Source organism: Pyxicephalus adspersus, chromosome 2 (genome assembly GCF_032062135.1).
Source record: "Pyxicephalus adspersus chromosome 2, UCB_Pads_2.0, whole genome shotgun sequence".
Classification (NCBI taxonomy): domain Eukaryota; kingdom Metazoa; phylum Chordata; class Amphibia; order Anura; family Pyxicephalidae; genus Pyxicephalus; species Pyxicephalus adspersus.
Genome location: NC_092859.1, coordinates 91369893 through 91392554, shown reverse-complemented (window position 1 = coordinate 91392554; position 22662 = coordinate 91369893). Strand labels below are relative to the sequence as shown.

The 22662-nt window shown below is 35.3% G+C and overlaps 1 protein-coding gene across 1 annotated transcript in view; it reads right to left on the bottom strand.

Moving 5' to 3' along the window:
• ADAMTS20 (ADAM metallopeptidase with thrombospondin type 1 motif 20) overlaps positions 1-22662 on the bottom strand; it is an 84253-nt gene that overhangs the window by 5067 nt on the left and 56524 nt on the right. Inside the window, exons 28-36 of the mRNA XM_072399029.1 lie at positions 7995-8159; positions 6704-6877; positions 5233-5403; positions 4609-4809; positions 4204-4333; positions 3844-3935; positions 2199-2293; positions 1738-1871; positions 1091-1182 (exon numbers count right to left, since the gene is read on the bottom strand). Of these exons, the coding sequence (XP_072255130.1) occupies positions 1091-1182; positions 1738-1871; positions 2199-2293; positions 3844-3935; positions 4204-4333; positions 4609-4809; positions 5233-5403; positions 6704-6877; positions 7995-8159 (1254 nt within the window). The remainder of the gene's footprint in view (positions 1-1090; positions 1183-1737; positions 1872-2198; positions 2294-3843; positions 3936-4203; positions 4334-4608; positions 4810-5232; positions 5404-6703; positions 6878-7994; positions 8160-22662) is intronic.

Here is a 22662-nt window from a genome sequence, read left to right as displayed (position 1 = left end):
TTGAAGGGGTTATCCCTCAAAGGGATCAACAGTTCTGGTGTCATTATTTAGGTTCAGTCTACACAGACTGCTTTCCCAATGTTTAAACGCCCATGTTTGAAATTCCTAAGCATTCCAATGGGCTAGTCTACACTAGGGTGTTTGTGAGCAAAACGTTCTTGAGCGTGAAAAAGTTTCTTGCATTTTAACTTTTTAACTGCTTGTAAATGCCTATAAACAGTGATAAACTTTCATTGCAATTAATGGGGGCAAGCGCAAGAGTTTTTAAATGCTATCACTGAAAACAAATGGAATTGGAGTTTACAGGTTGTTATAGGAGTTTTAAACGTCTGCTAAAAATGCCTAAAAACTCTTACAAACCCCCATAAAAGCTTTATGGATTTTTCTAAGTAATTTTATGCTTGCTTTAAAATGCTTTTAAACACTTGTGTAAACTCCCATAAAGGCATTTAAAAGTGGTATGGGCATTTATAGGCATTTTAAAAAAACAGTCCACTTCTTACTAAGCTTTAAAGTGGAACGAAGCTGAAAACAAAAAAATTACACTTGCCTTTAATGCTGCAGATCCCTCGATGGTGCATGTCCTTCCCTCGATCCAGTCCCACGTAGTCCTGGAATTCCTCTTTGTCCCCGGCGCTAAGGAAGCACCAGGTGCCGCCATTTTCAGTCTTCTTCTTGTCTTCTTGACACATCACCCAATCTGCACTGCACTTGTGTGAGATCACTATCTCTTTCCCTTAATAGAAAAAATGCCCCTTCTGCGAATGTCTGAGATTAGGGCATGAGCAAGAAGAGCACCCAGAGCCTCCCGTGATGCGTGACATAAGTATTCCACGAGGCTCTGTGCTCCCATTCAGTCTTGATCGCTGCAGGGTGGTGTTGGAGATAAAATTTTTCCTTTACATATAAGGGTTGTCCACCTTTTAAGTAAAGTAAAAATGTTGAGTTTAGATCCGCTTTAAAGACAATTTATTTCGCTTGTATGTATAAAATAACTGTATGAATGGGAATACTATTGATGACATTTTATTCAGTGTTATGTCATCTTGTCTTTCATAAAATAATGTGAAGATGATAAAAACAGACATACCTGTGGACACTTGGCAGCACTATAGCAGTCACCAGCTGTAGCATATGGAACAGCTCTACCTAGGATTGTTCGAGCAAACAGAAGATCTGTAGCTATAAATGCAAAGCAAAAACCTATTTAGAAAAGCAAATACCCACATTACATTTGTATTTATTTAATTTTCATTAATCTCTGGTCTTGATGGCAAAGTATTGTTTTTACTCCATTATCTTTCATAAGTATATGTATATATCATATAACAGTCAGTGTGACAAAAGCAGAACTACAGTTCTACAATAAAAAAAAATGTGTGCTGGCAAGAAATGCGCATACACATCTCAGTGTACTGTGGTGGGTATCCTGGCAATTGTCTGGGGCTGCTGGAAATAAATGAACTCTCATTCACATTATTCTGGTACGGCCAATCAAGATGGTTGAAGATCTGGAACCTAGGAATAGACCAGATGAAGATGGCAGTGCCCACAACAGAGTTAGGACAGGTGAGAGTAATTTAAAAAAAACTGCAATCAGACAGGTAAGTTTTTTTTTTTTGGAAGAAGAAATATCACCTGTTGCCTCTTCAATTTTAGAAGCTTTGGTATAGCAGCCTAATACTGCTTTTAGGAAAGTTTCAGTTTAAGATGCTAATTTTATTTTTGTAAACTCACTTTTGATTTGCATTGAGATGATATCCAGTCTTATTTTGGTGAAGACAGTAAGACCAGCAGCAAGGTAATCATTTTTACACACACAGTCTTGTTTTCTGCTCCCATTAAAAGGACACTCATATGGATTTTTTAACCTGCAAAGACATAACTGTTAGAATTTACAAAATGTAGCATACCGATAAAACCGAGTCACAAGATTTATGCAAAATTATTCTGAGCATTTAGATAAGCATTGATAAAATCTTCAGTCACTGACAACATGTATCGGTTTGATATTGGTTTTAGCACATTCCTAGTAATACAGTAGACTTAGATTGAGATTAAATTGTTTAAAAATTATTTGAAAAAAAAATATAAGTTTCTGTTTTCTGCTTTAACATGTTTTTTTGAAAAAATTATTAAATGTAACATTGTGGACAATGTTTGTTTGTGATGCAATTTTGCATTAGGTTTCAAAATACCTGTATCCAAACACCTCTGAAAAATTGTCAGCATCACCTTTAACTAGTGTTAAATATTCTTTGGGGCTGTCTGTCTCCATACCTGCACAAAATATCTGCAAGAAATGAAAATTGCATAAAGTTATGAAGTAGCGATATATATATATATATATATATATATATATATATATACATACATATGTTTATGTACTGAATGATCATTTGCAGTCAGATAATTTTTACTCATTTTTACAATTGTGAGCAAGAGTCACTTTTTTATGACCTTAACCACCATTTGGCACACATCTGGATTTGTGGAGGGAAAAGTGCATATCTGAATAACAATTAAATATTTTCTAGCACAGAAAATACTGAAACCATCAACCTTGATCATTTTTTGTAGCTTTCTGATGGAAAAGCATTGACTTGGAGATAAAAGATGGTTCTTTGGAGGTTTAGGCTGTGCTATCAAAATGTCCAATCAAAAAACATTTGTGCATTAATAATAAATGTAAAATCAGAAACACTGCATTAAACATGGGGGGCAAATTCCTCTGCTGATGCCTCTGTTGTTTTAGAACTGGGAGGTATAGGTGTCCCCTGATCCCCCCTGATCATCTGCTTGTTGATATAGCAGCTACATTGCTATTCCCTAGCCAGGTTGTTGATTGATGTATAAAGACAAATACCTGTGGCCTGGGAAATAGGTTATTTCCTAGCTCAAGGCTCCAGTCCACGATAATTCCTGTTCTATTGCAATTCTGTCACTAATTTCCAAATGTGGCTTGTACTTTGACTACATTTGTTTGCTGCTCCTCTGACCTTTGGCCTGTCCTGGTTTCTAAAATTGTGACTTTGTACCATGCTCTGGCTATGTTCTATTGCTGTTTAGGTGCCATATGCACAGGGGAGTCAAAGTGCCCCAACCTGGCACACCTATCAGAAAAGCCTTGTGGGGTTCTTTGGTGAAAAGCTGCTGGTGTGTACTTAGACTCTTCAATTTGGTCTTCTCTAAATGTGCAGATAGCACAGGGGGTCCACCATCTAGTTTGTCTATGACACAAGTAGTGTTTAGAAGAAGTGTTTAAAGTGTTTAAAAAGAAGAAATTTCTGTTGGGGTTAGCTGTTGTGCGTAAACACATAAAAAAAACACAATAATTTGTCTTGGTATGGGCTTTGCATCTCTATATACGGTGGGGGGAGGGGTGCTGAGAAGTTCCTAGCTTTGCCCCCTTCCAGATGAAAGCAAGTTTCATGTCAATGGAGTTACGGGCCGTCATGAAGTTTTTGTTTCTTCAGGGAAAGGAAGGACGCTTCTCCCCCAGTGTTTGTGACATCTCAGTGTGAATGTCCTTTGCTGACTTTCCCTGGAGAAACAAAAACTTGCCTCTACATAAAGTAACAGAACAAGACAATGTCGGTCCGTAACAGGAAAATTATCAACTGCAGGGCAATACCCCGGACAATACTGGTGACTAAACCTTTGCCTTTTATGAGGACAGTTTCCACAGTTAAATTATGTAATCCAAATTTGCATAATCCTGTAATAATCCTCTTGACCTGGCACTGAAAAACCTAAAAAATGTGTGCAATGTAAAATTTTAACCTTGAAATACCATTTTATCTCCCTTAATATCCATTATTATTATTTCCTTAGATTTTTTACCTTAACTTTCCTGTTGCTTATTGTCAATGTATATTCACCATCTATGTGGGTGTTCTTAAGAAGACGAATTTCTTTACAGCTCTTGTATTCACCTAGAAAGAACAAAAAAAATCCATGCTAAGGGGTAAAATAAATCAATCTGTGTGCATCTGCTGGATCAACCAGTTTCTCCCATGATAGTCTAGGTTCTCCAGTATTGGAGAGCTTTATTAAATCAGGCCTTATGTCTTAAATACACATAAATACACATAAATCATTGCATATTAGCTTAACGTTTGCTCAGGATGGAAATAATGATGATTCTTTTTATTATTTTAAGACAATCAGTAACTAGTTATGTAAATAAATCAGAATACATACAGTGGTTTGAGAAACATGACTTCCTAGGCCTTGGTTTGACATATAATGGGCACAGGTTACTGGAGTGGTTATTCTCTGTTACGCATAGCACTTTTCTTTCAATAATCCCAATACCACATGTAGATGAACACTGTTCAGAGTGAAAAAGCAAATGTTTACAGATTATCAACACAGTTCACTACCAATATCAAAAATAATCAGCTAGAACATATATAATAAAATAAAATCTCAAGAGACATTTAAATCTAATAAACATTGCTTCACAATATAGGAACTGCTAAAGTATTATGTTACCGTTTATTGTTATTGCTCTCTCCCTCAGAGATTCTTCATGTGACACAGGTTAAGATTGTGTTAAGACGTGCACACATGTCTGAAAGATTTAGAGTTTTTGATATAGCGCACCTTGCTCCACTTTCCAACTTTCCAAAACACGGTTTGGACACAGCTCTTTCCACTGCATTTGTGCTCAAGTAAATGTTGCCTTAGAGGACAGCTTTTATAACTGGCAATTCGTAAACCATTCACATACTGGTTTAGCCTTGACTGTATTCCTGTACAATAAGTCAGTTTTTGTTTGTAACCAAACCAGCAATTTCTGGAACACTGAAATATAGAAACAGATTCACTGTAAGTTATTGTTTGCTGCAAATTTATTTTAGAATATTTTATAGTGTAGTGAATCTGACATTCAGTCAACATTTCCTAATGAATCTTCCAAGTTAATGTTTTTTAAAGGCAGTGGTTGATTCTCCACCATTGAATGTTTAGTGCAGGTCAGATTCACTCTTTTAATAAAACACCCCTTTTTGGTTCATACACACTTTTCACACAGGCCCTGAAAAATACCAGATGTCTTTCAAATTTGGCCTAATGTTTTAATATTTTTATTCTAATAAACAAGGTCCTCTGTATTTTTGTATATCTTTTGACACAAGACAGCTAACCAACTCGTAGTGCAAGACAGCTAACCATAAAACATGCTAAAGTTATGAGTATCATTTTTACTCCAATATCACATGAACATACCTGGGAAACATCTTTAGTGACAAGAATATACTTGCATGCAGGATTGGCGCATTTCCGAGTGGCAGGTGGTTTAGCTGCAGGGTCACAATATGATTCATTCACTGATCTGACTTTGCTATCCATACATTTTATCTTCCTTCTGGACTCCTCCTGTGTACAGTCTGCAGCACACTAATTCAAATTATATAATAATAAGCATAATTAATAGTCCAGTTTACACAATAAATATTACAGCTACTTTTAAATGTTGCAAAACATTTATTGACCAAATTTACCTGAATGTCCCTGATCCGTTACCAAAAATACAGAGGCAGTGCTGCCAGTCATTGATGCAGACAAGTCTAAAACTGATCCTAGCTTCATTAGGGTAAGTACTACAGAGCAGGTGCATCCTAAGTGGGATTCTGCCTGTCAATGTAGGAAGCAATAAAGTTCAATATAATGCAGAACTAAATTTAAAATAAAAAAATCACACTTACCTTCTGCAGATCCCTCAATCCTCCTAGAGCTTTCCTCAATTGGGTCCCGCGCTGTAATGGAATCCTCCTCCCTGCATGGAGTAAGCGAAGGGCACCGGCAGTGGGCATGACTGCCCATTACCCAAAAAGTGAGAGCACGGCATTCCCACCCGTGCCCGCCCCACTGCACCCCTGGTTACTGGTGACTTGAATTTAATGGTTTACAAAAAGTTTAATTCACATTAGAAGACCATTATCCTATACAGGTGGTAGCCAAGTCAATATAGCTTACACTTAACACACTTAGTACAATATTGCAGTGCACTAGTCGTGTTGTAATTGTGTATGTAACAAAGATCTTATGATCAGCTTAGGAAAGATTTAATTACAGGAAGAGTTGTTAAGCAATGGTAAATTCAAAGTACCTGTAGGTGATACCCTTTATAGACTAACATAAGTTATAATGATGGAAAGCTCTGGCACTTTGATTTCTTCCATTTGCATTTGTTTAATTATGAATTGTTTAATGTCTGAAGATGGGACCTAAGCGACAGTAGATCAAATCTTCAGAAAATAAAGTTAGATAATAAAATTTATCACCTAAATTCCAAATTTCTGAAATAAATTATGGCTAATCGTGTACACAATTTTTCTACTATAAAACAAAATTAAATTTAAAAAATATTATATAATATTCCTATGGATAATAATACCCAAAGGTGTTATTACTAAAAGATAATATAGTAATGTGATTATATAGGGAATTGCTCCAAACTAGAGTTGGATTGGCTTTCCTCAAGACCAAAACTGCATTAGTTGTCAGAAGTTGAACTCTAGCCAGATTAAAAAACATTAATACATGCAATTATGCAGTCTTAAAAAACATTACATGTATTTTTTTAATGAGATAGTGTGGGTACATTTTCAAAAGATTTATGAGATCACTTAAACATTTTCAGGAAGGTGGTAAAAACAGAAAATACAGGTTGTCAAGACATAATAAATGCACTTACACCAGGCCAATCATCTGCAACCCAATAATACTGGATACAGTCTGGTAATATACAGGATTGTTGGCTGTCTGGACGAGCAGTGTGATTACAATGTGTATCCTCAATTCGTCCTTGTCCCTTTATCCTACAATACACATGTCTGTGCTGGATTCCTACTCCACAGGTCACAGAACACTAACAAAAGCAAAGAAAGAAATATTCATATAAACAACGCGTAGCAGATTAGCAGATTTTATCCTACCCAGCTTTCTAGTTCCAAGTTTAATGCAACAGAATTGCCCACCTTGTTTACTACTAGCTTCTTCTTTTGTCAAAAAAGTAATAAAAACAATGTTAGTTATAGTTCCCTATATTTACAGCAGTTCAGTTGCACTACCCTATTCTATAGCCAGCAGAAGTTTGAAGGAACAGTTGTACTAGCTGAATGTATAGTCTGCGAGACGTAAACTACCATATCTAAAATATATACATATCATAAATGAACATAAAGAATCCTTTTTTGATGAGAGAAAACATAAGGAACAACTGTACTATGTATTTATTATTTAATATTTTTAACATAAAAGTACAAAGACCAGGGGTGGTCCTGTAATATGAAATAAGCACTGTGGACCAGCTTCTCACTTCTATTTCTATTTATTGTTGAAGCAAACTAATATATCAGGTCCACTATATTTCAGTAAGTCTAGTTTTTGTTAACCAAAAGCTTCTTCAGTCTTATCTTATTTTTCTTTTGAATACATCTCTAGACAGATTTTGGTATGGTTAAAATCCCTGTCAGTTTATTTTTTGTTGTTTACTATTGAGGATATTTTTTATCATTTCCAGTAGTAGAGATATAACAGGTGATATGCGTAAATCTCTCCAAAGTTAGATAAATTCACTAAATGGATATTTTTTCCTAGATGTGGTGTCCTCACTGGAAGATTTCACATCACCATCTGGTATAGTGACAGATGTAAAATTTAGATTTTGCCCTAAATTTCTGCGCTGCTGATAGTGGTCACCAGGACATATTAGACTTTTCAGTGAAGGCACAGACAACAATAAAAAATATTTTGAAGATTCTAACCCTTCACCCTTGTACCCAAAACTAAACTGTTTTGGCAAGACATATAAGTGCCACATGGAGAGAGTAGCTCTTTAGTAGGGTTTGTGGTATGTATGCTGGCCTTGGAATTCAAACCCAGATACATCACCATCAAGATTCCAAATGTTTTCATTCTCTACCATCTACCCCAAACCTCTTTCTTGTGTAAAGAGTAAATATAATGATCAGTATATTTCCTACCTCTTCCCACTTCCCAGTTTTCCACGAAGGACATCTGCCCATCCTGCATAACTTCTGTACACGAGGCTTTCTGATATGTTTACAATGGAAGTCCTCCACAGGCTGGTCAGAAAGCATACATTGAACATCTCTATGTTTCACCCCTTTTCCACAAGTAACAGAACACTGAAATGAGAGGAAAATATATCTGTAAACCAACTTTTAATGCTATCAGCCTGTAGCCTAAATGAAAACCAACTAGTCTGAGGGGCATACAAGGATCTATATATCCAGCAATGTATCCAGAAAAGTTTATGATGCAGTTTAGTCTAGGGTTTTTTTTTTATTTTTTATTATATTATGGTATTCTTTGATACATAGTTGATAACATATACAATGTTTATTGTACAACATTAATTTTCAATAAATGCCCAGACAGAGTTTACAATACAGTCTCCCAACCACAACCATATATGCACAACTACACAGTGGTCATTATGGAATAAAGCCAATTAACCTCTTAATATGTCTTTGGATTGCAGAATGAAACAAATTTACCAAGAGGGCACAATTTGGCAAAAGGACATTACAAACCCCTCACACAGGACACATTTAGGATGGATGAAAGTTGATTCACTAATTGCACTAGTCTTAAAATCAATTCCAATACAAAAAAATCCCGACAGGGACAAAAAAATGCCGACAGGGGTCGGCAAACTCCGACCTTTAGGCCAGATACAGCCTAGCCAGTAGTTTGTTCCGGCTTAACGCCCCCTGGCCAGTCCGGAGCCGTGGGTCGCCAGCAGATTGGCTAAGGGGCATTAGGAACTATCGGAGCCACTGGAGCACCGGGGCCGCCCCCTTGCAGTTGCTCCCCTATTTTCCGTGGCCGGCGTTGATATTTCCGCCACTGCAGTGAATAGGGAAAGCTCCCTGAAGGTAAATCCCTCTCCTCCGCAATGCATACGGAGGAGAGGGATTTACCTTCAGGGGGCATTCCTGGTGGTGGGCAGGGCCATTAGGGTGGGTCGGCCTAGTGTGCTCCCACCCACCCCATAAATGGCCTAGTGGCTAATAAAATTTGCCGACCCTTGCCCTAAAGGAATAGTTTCAGTGTTGATTTTGCAGGACAAGTGCAGTAGATGTCTTTAACAAAGTGACTAATGGAAAGCTGTCATTTTATTTTACATACATCTGTCAGTTTAGGTCCTCTTTAACTTTATTAACTCTTACAAACCATGTAATGTATGCACAAAATGCTTTTTGTAATAGCTGTATGTGTAGATTTTAACATAGTTAGTTATGGTTCTTTGCAATGGATTGCCACACTTGGGAATACATACTTGAAACTCAAACCTGGGCACAATTTTTTTATGGGTTTTGCATGCTTACCTTGTGTTTACCCCTCCTGTTTAGTTATTGACTGTGTGTTTTCTACAAACATTTCTTTCCCTTGTCAGCATACTATGACACCACTTTGCTATACACCGAGTACGGGTTGTGATGACATTGCAACTAAAGGTCAGGGGCATTAGTACAGTGGCATTTATTTATTCTCAGGGAACTAGAATGAGTCTTCTTTTTATAGGTGCAAAGGTAATACCCAAAAGAGTAAACACATATTAAGCACTCAAAAACAATAAAAATTATAGTTCTTAGAGTTGAACTTTAGGAAAAAGAACTCTTTATTAAATAACATGCATGTAATATTAAAGGGTCTAATCTTGTTCAGTCTTTCCTGTCTTCAAACATTCCCGTAAAAATTCTGTAAAACAGACACCAAACATGGGAATCATTATCACAGCTGTAAGCTATCATTCTTCAGACACTTTGAAAGATCACAAAAAAGAAAAGACACATGAACTTTATATATCTTTAAAAATGCTCTCAGTCTTGCTGACATCAGCAAACAGACATTTAGGCACTTTTCTCAAGATGAATTTGGAAGATATACACTCACATAGTGTGGGCCCCCTTCTCCTCCCACTGAGATTTCCATCTGCCAAGAAGCTGCACTCCTTAGCAGTAAAATCTTCACATGCAGAACCTCCCTCATGCATTGCACATCTCTGCTTCACAAGCTGAAGGCAACACATAATGGTAATATTGTGCTTTTATCTGACCTTTATGTGATTACAGGTAAGCAGCACTAGGTGATTTGTTTAATGCATTTTTATTTCACTTTTGTTTACTAGTAGTTTAGTTATCCAATTTTACTTTATTGTATAATATTTCGATATTCTGGTTTCTTTTGGAATGTTGTATATATTGTACTATATCATCATATATACTATTAGTATAGCATTTTACGCATTTCAACATAGTATTAGTACACAGCTCACTATAAGGTTCCAGAAAATGCCTATATGTGTATGCATCTGTGTTTACACATTCCAAGGATTCAATTTATTCATTTATACCTGCAAAGTGGAAAACACAGATTTACAAGTACAAAGGCTTAATGCATGCAAGTAATGGGGGCAAGCACATGCTAAGGGCTGCAGTGGATATAGTGTTAAAGAGTTGCAGTATTTTACAGTAAAAACTATTAACAGTAAGAGATGTTAGTTGCATTAGTATCCCAGGATTTTCAGTGTGATAATGCTAAGTCAAGTGTGGTCTGCATATTACCATCACATACAGCTGTTAGTAAAAGTAGCCCTTAAGCATTGAGGTTTTCCATAATTTCTCATATCCACTTGATTGCTACTATACACAGTATGTACCAGCAGAACAAGTTTTGTGAATACTTCTCCATGACGCAGTACGGGAGAATGTTTTAGAAAAGACTGCTTTTAGACCCTTAACCACTTAGCAAGCTTCCAGGATGGTGGAATTAAGTTTACAAAAACATAATAGGGTGGGAAGTAAAAGGAAGCAGACTCTTCTCTGAGCAATCAAATGGCTAAATAAATTGTTTCTTGTAAATAATTATTTTTAATAAACAAATGTTAAAATTCAGTAATCAGTACATCCCACAGGATGACACCATATGCAGCCAGGCTACATAAATTAGGAACTTGAGTTAACATATGCAGGCATGTAACAGCATGTATCCAAATGGAAGTCAAAGTTATTAGTCAAATTTGTCTTCTTGTATGTATGCCAATGTATGCAAAATTTATTTTGTTTAAGATAAAATACTGAAGGATTATACCCCTTTTTAGGTTTTTTTTTTTGTATGTGTGCTGCTATGAAGATTTCCCAAAAGTGAATGTAATTGTCATCTTTTAGTCCTTATATTGCTTAAAGGATAAATCCTCAAAAAGATAAAATAATTTTTCAGAGAAGAATTTGGTGTACGTTCAGGATATGTAGACTATATTATTCTCCACACAGCAACCTAATATTATCTAAGATTATTTCCCCACTGATGACGCCATTACAGTAACCTGTCCTGACTATACCCATGTAAATTCTTCATTAAGACACTATGATCACCAAATTCTCTTGACTTGTGGTAGAGACTTTAAATTTTCCTTATTGAACTGGTAGAACTATTTTACACAATTTTTGAGGCATCTTTAATTATTTATAAATGTAGGTTTAACTGATGTTAAACTTGTTCCTGGATATGTGTGAAAGACTATATCTGTATGTAAAATATATCTAAACCAATGAAGAATATTGTCCTATATTGGATAAACAATACTATCTTGCCTGGTTTATTACGGTGCTGTTTTTTGTGTCAATACAAATGTACTACTTGAATGATGTTTTATACTCCAAATGACATCATAAACAGTTGCTGAATATTTCCAACCTTATTTTATTTTACCCCACAATGGATATATAGAATGTAATCTTATATTATTGGCTGAACTCTTGCTACAGTGGTGGTTGCACGATTTGAACATCTGATGCTTTTAAACAAGCAGAACTCTCACTTAATGAACTACCATATAGTCTGCAAAAATCCTGGAGAGCCAAAAAATATTTCTGAAAGAATATTACCTCTTTTACAATATTTATTATTTTAGTAAAAAGATTGAGCAGATGTTAGACAGCACTGCATGATTGCAACACAAATATAATTGTGCACTTATTATTTATTACTGTATGTAATTAGAACATAATTACTTCTATGTAAGAACATCATTTTGTATATGCATGTAATATGTATTTTTGTATTTTTGTATATATTTTCTATATATTAGGCCTGATTTCTAAAAACTCCCCAAGGCTGGAAAGGATACCTTTTTTATCAGTGAAGCTGGGTGATCCAAAAAACCTGGAAATAATCTGATCCAGTATTAAAAACAAATGACTTTAAGAAATCAAATTCAGGCTTGATGAATCACCCAAGTTCACTCATGAAAATGTATCTTTTCCAGCATTGGAGAGCTTTAAAAAATCAAGCCCAATGTCTTTTTATTAACATAGATAATTTGGGTCTATTTTTGGTATTTTGTAAAAAGTGTATGGTTAAGTTTTAATGTTTTACATTTTGTGGTTCTAAGGCTGTTCATACCAAAGAACTGCTGACTCTGTAGAGACGCGACCTGTATTTTCTCCTGGCGGCAGCTACATAGAGAATGAATAGAGCAGCAGTGAATGGTATTAGTACTGTTCACTGCTGCTAGCTGTGAAATGTGCAGATGCTGGTTCTTTAATAGCCAACGTTGGGGTGTGAGTGACCGAAACCTTCAGTGATTGCTTGACCCCAAACTTGCCCCAACCGTCTGAAACTTGTTTCCAATTTTCTTTGTTAATTATCTATGAAAACCTGAAAAATAAAACCCTAGCTGAGCACTCTGCTAGGACAAAATACAGATCTGCCTAATGATTCTGCTAAAACAGCATATTTTAGATTAAGATAGCTTTTGCAAAATTTAGATATTACATATTTCAAACATATGTCTGTTGTAACATATGGCAAGCTAGGTATCAGTGTCTTAGTGCCACAGAACATAGCCAGATGTGTTTGATAACTGCAACCCTAATACTAAGGTATAACCTATAATTTTCAATCCTTTGATCTACAGATGTGCGGAACACCCTGAGGTATTATTGAACACTGACAACTTTCAGTACAGTAACTTTATACTATTTAAAGCTCTCTGAACATTAATGTCCACTTCTTTTTGTGACTCAGACAATTTGAGTTTTCTCTTTACAGAAGTCCTCCAGTACTCAAAGTCAGATACCGCCAACCAGGAATCTGGTATTCAACATACTTACAGAGATTAACAGAAAAATATTTTAAAGTCCTGCTTAGAATATTTCCTCCTGCAAATGTACTCACTTTAGCTTGGAAAGATCAAATATTGATAATTGTCCATGGCAAGTAAAGTATATCTAAGACACAAAGTTACTGCAAAGACAGGTTTCCTTTACAATGTCAAAACTGGGATGACATTAATTCATTCTTTTATCTGCTATTTATAATAAAGGTGATCTTGAAGAAGAATAAAACACCCTTTTATTGCAGTTAGGTTTTAGAAAATTCTTAAATGTAAAATAAATTCAGTTTTTGAGAGGCATGAGCAACACTCATGATTTTTGACTTTGAACAATGGTGTCTATAAACCTTTCTAGAAAGCGGAAAAGCAGGGCTTGTATGAGACTGCATTTGCATTGTGCTATCACGGGGTTAGTCGCACCAGGCTATATTGGGGGATATGCACCAGGTAAACCACTAAAGCACATGGTGCCTGATTTATTAAAGCTCTCCAAGGCGGGAGAAGATACACTTTCATTAGTGAATCTGGGTGGTCCAGCAAACCTGGAATGGATTTCTTAAAAGTCATTTGCTATTGCTGATCCTAGACCAGATCCATTCCAGGTTTGCTGGGTCGCCCAGCTTTACTAATGAATGTGTATTCTATAGTAGAAGGTCATTTATAAGAACTGTCTTACTGGTGCAAAAATGAATTTTGTAAAATTAGAAAACATTGTTCAATCCAAACTAATTATCTTTTCAAAAAATCCTGGTACTCCTGAAGCCTAGGGTGTTCTCATATGCAACAAGCAAGAGAGGAGTGAAAGGTGGGACAGACTCTGGTTATTTATTACTGGGTATTTGCATTTTGAAACACCTTGGGTTTTAGGGGTCCCTGAGCATATCCAAGGCAGTGCCTAATTTTTATTCTTTCCAGCTGCTCAGTCACTTACACCCCAGCATTCATTCTTTAAGAACCAGAGTTTGCAGATTTGATAGAGCAGTGAATGGTAAGTGTACCACAACTGCACCACCAGTCTAAACAAAGCCTAAAATGTAATCTAGTCTTTGATGTAATCTAAATCATAACAAAAAGTCTTATATAACAAACTACACACACATTCATTTACATTGCTTTATCTACTGAAAACAAACTATTGAACCATTTAGATTATTGAGAAAAAAAATAGTATGATTCCTAATATTACTAAATATTATTGAAACCTGAAAGAATAATATGTAATGCTTGGTATTTAGAAAGAATAATGTGATCGCTCATACTACTAAATATTACATTTTAGTAAAGACTCATTTTACTATTTGTCCCATTCCTGTATACAATATACAAATCCCGTCTAAGCCAAGGCATTATAGTAGAAAATGGCAGAAACTGGTATTTTTTAATTAATAATAATTTACCATTATATAATGTCACAATATCGAGGTGGAAAATATCTATCTGAAAAAATATTTTTTTATTTTATTTCACCAAATTAAAAAAGATATATAGTACCAAAATCCAATTTGCCAGTTCATGGCAGGACTAACTATCTAATGCAAAATATGGATTATTTCTCATGATGTACTAACATAAATTTTTATATGACATTTTGTTCATATGAAAAGAAGATTATATTATGGTGTGGTAAAAAAAATAAATGTCACTGAAATACAGGACATACAAGTAATACAAGCATTTAAAATGTCGCTTTGTATACATTTGTAAATTGGATACCAGTTTTTGTAATCCCCTGTATAGCAATACTCAGACTGGGAGATAGAAGGATAGTACTTTTTGAAAATCAGGAGTCCCACATAAAAAGACACATGCTAGCAAGTGATGGGAGCAGAAAGATGACCTCATCACCTGTGCTTCTTCTTCACTGTCCAGTCCTAGGCTGGGTGCAGAGATGACTTAGCTATGTTGGTGAACTACAGCGGAGAAAATCCAACTACTAAGGTGGTTGTGCTGCCAGGCAGGGTTGTGTAGTGGACTGGATGGCCAGAAACAAGTCTTTTGGCAGGTAAGACAACTACCATCTATGTGTTTAGCTGATGTCTTGAAGTTTATCTTTCAGCTGCCTTACGCTATGCCCACACAATCACTTTTCTGTGTGTTTTTTATATCTGGGTAAATGAATTTCAAATGAAGGACATTTTATTAAAAAAGGCACCAGTTATTTATATATTACACTATATGTGTTTCTTTGTAGCAAAATATGCTATTTACAATTTCAGTCTGTTGTCTCTAGAGTATATTAAAGAAAACTGAACTACCATTCAAATCAGAGAATACTTTTTCAAGCACAGAAGAATGAATCAAGCACAGAAGAATTTATGCTTATGCCTAAAAATATTTCATGTGAACCTTTCAGCCTGTACTGTGCAGTGGTATCATCACTGACAAATCGGTGGTGGAATGTGTTGCTTACCTTATAATTATATTCTTTTAGATATAATGTTGTGGAGAAGTAGTTGGAACACCCTATGGTTGCAAGAAATATCTTGATTTGTATAGCTATAACATTTTACTGATCCGTTCCTAGGAGATACTTTGATTTTCCACCATAAAATACTTTAACTGTCAAAGTAAATCCTAAATTCCTTATTATACATAATATATGTATATTGGCAATTGTGTACATGTATAAATAACTTAATTATGTGTGCTTTAGAAGTGATTCCTAAGAAGATGTATTATGCTATCATTCACACTCTTGTATTTAGCGTGATATCATCTAAGGTGATGGTGCAGTACATTTCTCTTTTGTGGAGAGGCATTAGAAATATATAAAAATGTTAACAGTGCAGCAAATCTAGTAGGTAAAACAGATCATATTACCTGTCCTATACAACTCCATGCTGGCTCAAAAACTAAGAATGAGGTCAACACAAACCTAAATGGACAATCAAAAATATAAAAGGTAAGTGAATTCTATTCAGGACCTAAGATCATGCAATGTGCTGTATATGAAGTCATAAGTCACCAGACAAAACACTTTATAATAGGTCCCTACTCTCTACACAATATATTCTGTTTTACTATGGTTTAAGCAAATCAGACCTGAATATGTAATTCTGCAGAGTGTAAACCCCAACAATGAACTTCTCTCTCAATTGCTCCAGCTTGGTCTGTTGAATTGAAATAATTTTGTATTTTGTAATACACTTATATTCACTACACTCTACCTGTGTTATCTATAGATAACTATTAGTTCCTATGTTGCATACAAACGGACAAATATGCTGTACGTTTCTAGCAGGTCAATAGGTATATTTATATACCTACAGAATGTTTCTAATGTTTTTTACTGTCCTGACAGTTTTGCTACATTTGTCATGAGGAAAATAAGACTATATCACTGGAAATCATTTGGATTGGGAGACAAGCTGAAATTGTGGACATGAGCTGTAATTTTGACAGCTGGGACCTGGTATGTGTTGCAGGAGCTCTGACAGTGCTTTTCCATAACAAGCCCGCCACATTTTTTATGTATATACAGAGGCACTGACAGCAGAGCCTTTATAAAAGAAGCAGGCCATTAATACATGAACCATTGTCATGCATATACATAAAAACCACAGAATTGTTTATACATGGGCTAACAGTGGCCCTGGAAGAACAATGCCTGAAAAAACTCTATTTCCAGGGTTTGCTTAGAAATATATGGGGGTTGACTTACTAGAGTAATTAAGCTGCTCAATGTTGAAACTTTGCTGACTTTATTCATCCATTTATTTGCATGGAAAAATTCTGTTTTTTTTTGCACATGGTTGGGTATTCTTTGCAAATTTAACTTTCAATGCATTCAATAAGCTTAAGTGAATTATCCATTTAAAGTTGATAATTCACCTTGGTAAGTAAATAGCCTCAATACTTTTATTAGGCCACCCCTATCATGTCAATAATATTGAAACTTTTTTTAAACAAGATAGATCTTTAATGTACAGATCAAAAAAGTTTTCTTTGATCTACAAATCATGTCCATTAAAAAAAAATCTTTGCCCCTTTGCACAAAAAAAGTAAAATAACAAATAACCACTGACACTTTTAACCACTGACATTATTTAGTCCTATTTAACTTCTAGTACTTAACTCCAAAAAACTCCAGACTTGACGGACCACTTCGCCTTTTTCTGACATCACTCTTTCTTTCACGATTTGGTTAGTATTTTAGCTACAGGTTAAAAAAAAATATTAAAAATAATGCTTATAAAAACAACTTTAGGGTAATTTTTAAACCTTTTTGTTCACAAGTCTCAGATTCCTGTGCCCTGTGTAATGGAGGTTATGTTAAGCATGGGTGCATGGCATGGGGTGTGGAATATTTTAGTATGTGACATAATGACAGAGATTTTCTGTTCGCAATGTGTTAAAATCAAGCCTATTCATTTTAGGAATTATAGTTTTTTTTAGAAACTATTCTTCGGGTCAATGCCATGAATTTGCCATGAATCTGTTCAGAATTAGTATTGTCTATTTGGTGCACTGACAGTTCCCTCGCATTGACCCCAATGTTTGAGTTGATTTATAGATATTCAATCCCATTGATGTCAATGACAGAGGCAAAATCAGCGAACACTACATACAGAATGGCTCAGCAAATTAGGACTATAATTACCATATTCCTAATTGGACATTTAAAATTACTATAATTAGGACAATAAATACCAATCATAGTCCTCCGGCCTGAATAATTGATAAATATAGTAGGACTACCTCATCAAGGTTTGCCTTAAATCTTTTTTTACATGGCTGAAATGACTAGATGTGGGATGTCCTATTACACATTGCTAAATCTTACAAGGGTAAGTTTTTATTAAAAAAAAATATAATAAAAATAATGAAAACATTTAAAATTCCTTTGATGTTAAGGCAGACTATGACACCTGTCATAGTCCATCAGCCTAAATAATCCTCACTCATAGCTTTGTCATATGCATTGCCTGTTCATCTTTTTCTGTCTCCTAAACCATCACCACTCACCCACCAGTCCATATCCTCGCCTTCAATTGTGTGCTATTTCCCCCACCTCTTTCGGCCAGGGTCCTCCCCTCCTTCTGTTATTGTGTGTATATGACTGTAATTTGCTCCCCCTATTTATTATACAGCGCTGCATAATATGTTGGTGCTATAAATACAGTTTATAAATAATTCAAATAAAAATTAGCTGATAATATGCTATACTGTGCTATACTTGTCAATGACAGGTATAGCAAACGGCCCTGTGCCGAATCAGATTGGCGAACGTTGGCTGATGTTCAGGTCGAATTGTTGTTGAACACCAAGCTGATGCAAAATCTTCTTAGTGGTTACAATTAAGTCTAGAAGGTCTACTTAGCAAACATTTTCCAGGCATTTTTTGCAAAAGCCTCCCCTATAAAAGAACATAAACCAGCAACATCTGATATATATTGCACACACAGCGGGAGAAATAAATATTGAACACATCAAAGTTAATCTCAGTAAAAATATTCCTAATTGGGCTTTTAGTTAAAAATTCACACCAGTAACAACCCAAATAATCCACACATACAAAGAAACCAAAACAAATAAGTCTATAAGTTAAGTTATGTGTAATAAAGTGGAAAGGCAAGGGGATTAAGTATTAAACACGCTTACTGAAACTTATTTAATACTTAATAGAAAATCCTTTCTTGGTAATGATGACTTCAAGACACCTCCCGTATAAGGAAAATAGTCGCATGCATTGCTCCGGTGACTTTTGGTCCACAAACTGTCTTCAAATCTTGAAGTTTCTGGGATCTTTTTTATGAAAACTGATCTTCAGTTCTTTCTATATATTTTCATTTGAATTCCAGTCAAGTGATTGATTGGGCCATTCTAGCAGTTTTTTTTTCTTTCTCTGCACCCAATTGAGAGTGTTCTTGGATGTGTGATTGGGATTGTCTTGCTGAAATGTCCAGTCTTGTTTCATCTTCAGCATCCTAGTAAGATGGCAGCAGATTCTTAGCAAGAATGTAGCGGTAATTGTACATTTCTCCATTCATCATTCCTTCAAATATATAAAGTCTGCCAGTACCATATGCTGAATAACACTCCCATACCAAGATGTTTCCAATTTCACTATTGATATGGTGTGTTTTAGGTGATGTGCAGTGCCATTTCTCCTCCAAACATGGTGTGTGCAATGACATCCAAATAGTGCAACTTTGGTTTCATTTGACCATAAAATATTGTTCCTGTGTTTCACTGGTGTGTCGAGATGTTTTGCACCAAATTTCAAATGAGCTTCAACATGCTTGTTCTTCAACAATGGAGTCTTGCGTGGTGCATAGAGGCCATGCTGGAGTGCATCATTTATTGTATTCTTTTGACTTCTCTGTCAGAAATCTTGTGGGGAGCACCTGGGCAAGACCAGTTTAGGGAGAACTGAAGTTCTTTCCACTTCTAGATAATGGCCCCATTGGTGCTCACTGAAACATTCAGAAGCTTAGAAATACGTCTGTAACCAATACCATCAGTATGTTTTGTAACAATATGTTTGTTTGAGAGAGCGCTTTAACCCATGATTAGATGCTTCTTGCGTGATACCTTGGTAATAAGAAACCTTTGTTAGGCCATTAATTAGGACTAAACCAGCTGATAATTTGGACAGACAGGAGGCAGGATTGCTTTCTAAACACTAACAGATTTTAGCAGGTTTCTTGGCTTTCCATGCCTTTTTGCACCTCCTTTTCTGTACATGTTCAATACTTATTCTCTGTGACATTCCACTTTATTTCACATAACTCAGTTGATGGACTTAATTATTTTGTCTGTGTATGCGTGGGTTACCTGGGTTGTTACCGACATCTGGTATGAGTTTCATGTCAATAGCCCCATCGGAAATATATTTACCAAGAAAAACGCTGACAAGTTCAATGCTTATTTTCGCCGCTGTAACACTAGTAAATGGCTAAGTAACTAAAGAAACTAAGAGAGGAGACAAAAATATGAGTAAGTATCGTTAATATTTTTAAAATTTCAATAAAGCTGGACTCAAGATGGAATACATATATATAGGAACAGTATAATCTTTGGTCAGGAACTAAAACATGTGCTGTGAAATCTGATTCCTGGACAATCCATTTTTTATTGGATCACCAATCATTTAAAAAGTTTTAACTAACTCATGTACAATAGTCCTAACAGACCTCATAACCTTTCATATTGCCTAGTGCAATAGAAGCAGACCACACATTTTTTTCTTGTACAACTGGACCTTCCAAGTAAATGACAATTGGGTAAATAGAATATTAGTTCATATTATTATTATTATTATTGTAACTAATCAGGTTATTACAAATAATAATAATAATTAAGGCCAAGGATTGCTACAAAGAATGAAAAACCCAGCACTGAATTCCACTTTAAAGTGTTCATCATATCACCCATGCTCATGTAACCAAACCACAGCTTTAACAAGTCTCGGAAATTCAGACCTTAACACCTGGCAGCCAGCTGACTGTAGCAGATGTGCACTGTTAGAAACTATATATATATATATATATATATATATATATATATATATATATTTACTATATATATATATACATGATTGTTACAATAATTTATAATATTATGAACACAGCACAGAAGGGAAATATGACCACACAAATTACCACAACTGTTTATGGACTTACTGTATTGTAAAAACATTCTGTCTTTGCTAGAAATGAAGGAAATGTAAAAGAAATAAAAAATACAGAAATGACTGTTTTACAACCAAATATGTTGGGGTATTGTTTTTTACCAGGTAAAATTTCTTAAACAATCCTATGTAAAACACAGAAACCAAAAACTACTATAATCTACAGTTTATGGCTTACATTCCTAAGTTTAACCATTTTGCTGCTATAGCCATTTTTTAATTTGTATACATGTAAACAGGATTATGTTCACCATTGTTCAAAAATAAGATGAGAAAGAGGGTAATACTGTTGTTTTCTGCACTTGTGCAGCCATATTTAGCCTTTTGCTAATTTTGCCACCTTAACTTTATTACTGCTGTCCAAATGGCCAAGTTTCATCATTTTGTGGCCGTGCAAAAACATTTAATTTATTGTTTTAGCATTTGACTGTGTGGAACTGCCACAATATTATACTTTAGTACTACTTCTAAAGCCACCCTAAAGCATGGTTGGTTTTAATGCAAAAAAAAATTAATTTCCTAAAGACTGCATACACATATACCTAATGATGCTTTACACCTAAATAAAACACACTATTCAAAATTACTCATTCAAGAAATAAACATACCTTTTGAGTGAAATAATTAGTCGTCACTTTCTGACAAGTTTAGTTTATGTGGATGTACAGTGTTTATGCAGATAACAGTGGCTGTTCTGGTTTTCAGCCTGCCATACTGATATCAAACACCAGTATAGCTTTGCTGAACTTGGCCTTGCTGATCATTGGAAATCTCCAAAACCATATTTAATATGTGTTTCTTAATCTGAGAATAATGTTCTCCCTCTCCCATAAATACATTATTTTTTCCTGTGGACCTGTGTTCACAGGTTTTGTTTGCTTCAGCAAGATTTTGCATCCCCATATGAAAATGGAATGTAGAACCCACTTGGAGTATATCCAAAGAAGGTTAAAGGGAAAACAACTGCTAGCCAAATGTACTGTATGACACAAGCCTATTTTTTAGTAGTGGATATATGTAGGAAGAGTAGATTATCTTTTAATTATTATCTGTTTGTGGCCAAAATAAGAGAAAACTCACACCATTGTTGACAATGGTGACAATGGTTTTACTTGGCAGAAAATGAGGGAAAATCATGTAGGGCCTCCAAGTAGATTAGGAGAGGATTGAAATTGATCATTTTTATTTATTGGCCCTGTCCATGTTGAAGATTTTTATGCACTTTATGTCTGTGATTTTAGCACAATGACTAAGTGAATCCATTTTTTGGTAATGACAAATCTGATTTGCCTGGAAAAAAATCAGATGATCAAACAAAACCAAAACTCATTTACAGAAAATTTCTCACTGTGACCACTTTGACTGATTGCCCCAATGATCACATGACCAGAAAAAATAATGACTGACATTTGGATCTTTTAGTGGAATATTTTTGTGTGGGACTTAATAGACCTGATTTATTAAAGCTTTTTCATGCTGGAAAGGATACACTTTCATCAGTGAAGCTGGGTGATCCAGCAAACCCGAAATGGATTCCTTAAACGTCAATTGCTGTGTTATAGCAAATGATTTGAATCCTGAACCAGATCCATTCCAGGTTTGCTGGATCACCCATCGTCACTGATTAAAGTATATCCTCTCCAGCCTTGGAGAGCTTTATTAAATCAGACCCAATGAGAGGGATATTCTATTCACAACTTTTTAAAACCAATCTATCCATTATAACAGGCATTACAGTTTTTTTGGTCAATGCCATGAATTTGTTCAGAACTAGTGCTGCCCCTGTTTGCTGCCATGACAGTTTTCCTGATTTGAACCCAATGTTTAGGTTGATTTGTAGATGAACTTGAATCCCATTAAATTTAAAGACAGC